Source organism: Nanorana parkeri, unplaced genomic scaffold, assembly GCF_000935625.1.
Source record: "Nanorana parkeri isolate BGI_ZX_2015 unplaced genomic scaffold, ASM93562v1 scaffold24, whole genome shotgun sequence".
NCBI classification, from domain to species: Eukaryota; Metazoa; Chordata; class Amphibia; order Anura; family Dicroglossidae; genus Nanorana; species Nanorana parkeri.
In genome coordinates, this window is record NW_017306292.1 from 1,678,844 (window position 1) to 1,683,700 (window position 4,857).

The following is a 4,857-nucleotide window of genomic DNA, read 5'->3' on the forward strand; positions in this document are numbered from 1 at the left end:
GGTCACTGCTTAAAATCTTGCCTAACCAAAAGACATAACACTAATAACATTACATGACAAGCCATACAAAACATATCATATCCTGTTTGTATACTAACTACCCATGGTCTCATTTTATATCTTAAATCTACCTACCAATTACTCCTCTACTTAAACAGAGAGATGTATAAACTCTGCATTGCTTGTCTTCAGCAACATCAAAAAAAAAAAAGGCCCCCAAACTTCCCAGTATTAAACCAAGCTCCACTGTACCCTACAGGTGACATTTGTCCCTTGCCAGTGTGTGATCATCAAATATTTTAACCTCTCCCTGCCAAAAAACCCGCAATCTGGCCGTGTACAATAGGGAAAATCGTATCCCACGCTTTGATAGTACTTTACAAATCGGTGCAAAAAAAAATTAATCCTTTTCTGTAAAGCAGCAGCCGAATAATCCTGGAAGATGAAAACCCTTTTTCCATTCACTCTGAGTCCCTTCATTTTGTGAAATAACTGCAAGATTGTCTCTTTATCAGCAAAGTGAAAATATTCTGCAATAATCGGTCTAGGTCTATGATTTGAACTCTGTCTCTCAGGCCCAAAACGATCTGCTCTCTGAATCAGATGGATATGATATGGCTCGAGTTCCAATGTAGACATAAGATCAACAGTAATTCCTGCCCCTAATAGATTGTGGAAATCCAATAAAACGTAGGTTAGATCTCTTATATCTGTTTTTGAGGTCCTCAAGTTTATCTCCCATGCACCTTTATAAATATAATATAATATAAAGGTCATTCACCTCCAGTGAGTTACCCAAAACCACAATTTTGTTTTGGAGGGATCTTCACTTTATGGTCTTTTGAAGAAGACAAGATTCATTAAATATGCATGACATTTAAATGTACTGGGGTTTTTTCCCACACACACATTTATTTGATACAGTATACTCTATAATCTGTTGCAATATTGTTTGAAAGCAAAGTATATGAGTTTATTTTTTCTTGCAATTACTATTTGGTTTGCACAGGTTGCGTTTTGTTGTTTCATCATCTAATTTTGGGTGTTTTATTTATTAGCTTCCAAGTAAGAATAATTAGAGTATCAAAAGACAGGACCATACATGCCCAATGTGGCTGTTTTACAATGGTTTAGTGTCCAGAGGGGGGTGCTTTAGCGTACTACACCAACATGAAAATATAGAGGGCAGACTCCCATGGGATTAAACAATTTTTATATTTCTCATTGCACATGGTGCACATTTTAAAAGCTTGTACAGACATAATGAAGCAAGACAGATTATGAATTGTATATACAAATTTGATTATTTTACTGCCCTGCCTTAAAATATGAAATTAAGAAGGTACAGTTATTCCTCAGTACAATACCCAAAAGACAGGAACGGAGAAATAAATAAACAGCCATTCGTGGTTAGAAATAATTCACAGAAAAAGGCAACAGAAATTTGCAGTGTCAAGATTGTGGTGACAACATTTTATGAACACGGGATATAACAATTTGCTGTTTTGCATAATTGAACTCAGTTGTGAAAATGCAAATTCTATTAAAGCTAATCCTACACAACACACCAACACATTCTTGCCCAGTGAGACTTGTGTCCTTGTTTTGGCTGTGTTGTGTTCTATCCAGACAGAGTAACAGTCACATCACAGGGTCCACAGGAAGCCCCTGAAGCATTACCAGGATAACAGAACTCTTAAACACATACAGTACGCACACACTTTACAGACTTGTAGTATACTTTGGACTGGTTAAGTGGCAGACTTTTACTGCTGGTAGGGCCCTTTGGAGTCCCAGGCACCATGCACAGCAACATAACACAGAAGACACATTAACCCAACTATTACACTAAGTTTTCACTTTGTGGCTAATGTTTTCTTTCAAGATTTTTATTTAGAGCTTTATATTCTTCCATAGTCTTTCCTTTTCATCAATCACCAGAACCGTCATGGGAGACTCTGTTGAAAAGCTCTTCGTGACATACTTGGTGGTCAATGCTGTCATAATAGGAGATTCCATTATGGAAGAACGTTCCTACTGCACGTCCTTGGCGTGCATGTCCTACAGCGTCACTGAACACCTTGTTGATCTGTTCCTCTGATGGCATCCACCAGTCAGGATTTGATGTGCAATGCATCCTAATAAACTCTGTATAAGAACAGAAACACTAATGAGAAGCTGGAACATTCATATTGTCTTATTTAATAAAGGCAAAGAACAACATATCATATAGCCAAATAACAGTCATTTTTCACCCATCTCTCTGCTAAAATAGTTGGTCAATGTGTATCAGGAACTTTTTTTCTTCGTCAGTTCAGATGAATGAACAATGGACAATTTGAGGCCATTGATATTAGAAGACAATATCCCAATCTGGCCATTCTCAACTGGATTGGGCAAGAACCTATTGTCTATGAGGCACCCACAAACACCATTGTAAGAGGCCCATCTGTGGGCAGTAGAGCCATAGCTAGCTCCTTTTGCACCCGAGGCGAGAACAGAAAATTGTGCCCCCCAATAGATGTGTGCAGTATATGACTTCATGCGCCCCGCCTCCAGGATGGCGGCGCACATGCACTGAATGCACTGGTTGCCAAATCCAAAGTAGCATAAACATTTGTTTTACGTTTGACAAAACTAATGAAAACATTTTTAGTTTCCATTCATTTCGTCCAAAACAAATTTTAGTCTTTGCACATGTCTAGTAATGCGTGTCTGGGGGTCTTTTTGTTTTTATTTATTTTTTATTATTTTTTATTTCACTGTTGGGGGGGGCTTCAGGGAAATATTAGGGGTCTAAACAGACCCTTGACATTTCCCTTTTGAAATAGAAAAAAAGATTGAGGACAGAGTCCTCTGTCCATACAGGTGAGTTAGAGAGCAGCAGGGATCCGAGGAGAAGCTATGTCTACAAGGCACCCACAGACATCACTGGAATAGGCTCGTCTGGGCGGAAGAGTGTTTAAACAAGTTACAGAAATACAGTTGACCACTGATTCCCCTGATTAACCAGCACCAATGGTGTCTGCAGCAGACCTCCCCTTTGTCACTCCAATGGCCTAAACCAACTGTTCATGGATGCATTGCTTGAAACAAGCACTTGCAGATCCCTGAATTGTGCACAAGAAGAAGACAAAGAAGATTAAGGGGGCTGCAGATGTTTTAAGATTTTAATGCTATATTGCACCAATCAGGGTATAGTCGGTACTGATTTACAGAACACTTGATCAAAGTAAAGCTACTGTTTTCATGGTGATCAAGTTTTCTAGGTTTCCTTCTATTGTCAGAATATTTTTGTCACTGGACAGAGCTACTGTGAGTTTAGAATTAAAGGGGAACTCCCGGTAAACAACTAAATACAAGCTTTCTTGTTTTACCAGCCAAAAGATTTCTCGTTTGGCCAGCCATTCTTGTGATAAACACAACTCTGCTACTACAAAGATCAATGGGTAGGCATTTTTGCTTCCTGGGTTGGCTCATGCTCATTGGACAGAGGTGAGAGTATAATTCACTATCAGATGAGGAGGCGACATAGGAAGCTGAATTGCTGAACCAGGAAGATGATTTTGTTTTAAACTACATGTGTTACCTGCATGGCTGTGCAGTATATAAAATGTGTATACATATATTTGCACTGTGTATGTAACCGGAGTTTCACTTTAATTTGGTAAGAAGTGATTTCACTCCATTGTAAGGTTTTACTTTATTTCATGGGAAAAATCTTTTAGGCAGAGTAAGTTGGCCTAGCCAGTCTGATGTAGAAGGAAAGATAACCACGGAGAGGCATATAATTATATCCTACTATTAATATTTCAGGATGGAGTATATTTGGATTATAATGTATGAACAGCGATCATCCTTATCTCTATTGCCTGAAAATTTGGGCCATCTATTCTAACTTACATTTTACTGTTTCACCCTATTAGACCTCCACCATATTAATGAAAGAGGAGGACCTTCCTCCCTATAATACCGTCATTCTACTGAACTATGAGCCATGCGTCACATCCCACTTTATGAGTTTATAGATTATAATCTCCATTGTTTTAATTTCTGCAGCCATAACATCTGGCTGGGCTTTAAATAATGATCAAAAAAGGGCATTTGTTAATCTGTTTTTATGGAATGATTTGTCTGAATGTTCATTGACTGAAGTCTGTAGATTTTAATTAATGATGTAGGTGCCTTGTCTTTCTAGCAAATGGATATTAAAATGATTCATTTAAATGAAAGCACACAGAAGGTTATTATGAGCACAACAACCTGTTGAAGGAAAAGGAACGTAATGCAAGAAATAATACAATAAAGAACTAAATAAATCCTGTGCAGAATAAATACATTACACGGGCACCTTGTACTGCTAGTCGCATGAATGCTTCAACAATAATTTAATCCTTGTGATAGAAATATATAGATTGTATCAAGCGATCTGTGATATCCTGAAAGTCCTGCCAAACCTCTGCAGATGTAGAAGAAACAGTCATCAAGTTCTGTAAGGGCCTGTGCCGATGGGCTTTGGGCTTGTGTCGATGGGCTTGGAGCTCGTGTTGATGGCATCAGTTTGACATCAGTTTGAGATGCTTCTGAGATCATTGAGAATTTACTGACAGGTGCATTTGACCTGCAGTGCACCACCTTCAGAACTGCTTCAAGCAAGTTTCGCACTCCCATAGACTTGTATGGGAATGCAAAACCCATTTGGAGCCAACGAAAGCCAATCAACACTGGCCCTTATAAATGTGGTTTGCCTTCACTTCCTCATATTACATTAGTCCTGTCGCAGGAGTGTTCAGTTACTCTGAGGAGAAAGAAAATATTAAGCACCCACCCCCTCCACGGCGCCCTCCGCGACCTAGC

The 4,857-nt window shown here is 38.8% G+C and overlaps 1 protein-coding gene across 1 annotated transcript in view; it reads right to left on the reverse strand.

Moving 5' to 3' along the window:
* Window positions 1–1,255: 1,255 nt before the first annotated feature.
* Window positions 1,256–4,857, reverse strand: part of BEND4 (BEN domain containing 4) — a 73,991-nt gene continuing 70,389 nt past the window's right edge. Inside the window, exon 5 of the mRNA XM_018564650.1 lies at window positions 1,256–2,148. Coding sequence (XP_018420152.1) covers window positions 1,931–2,148 — 218 coding nt within the window. The 3' untranslated portion in view covers window positions 1,256–1,930. The remainder of the gene's footprint in view (window positions 2,149–4,857) is intronic.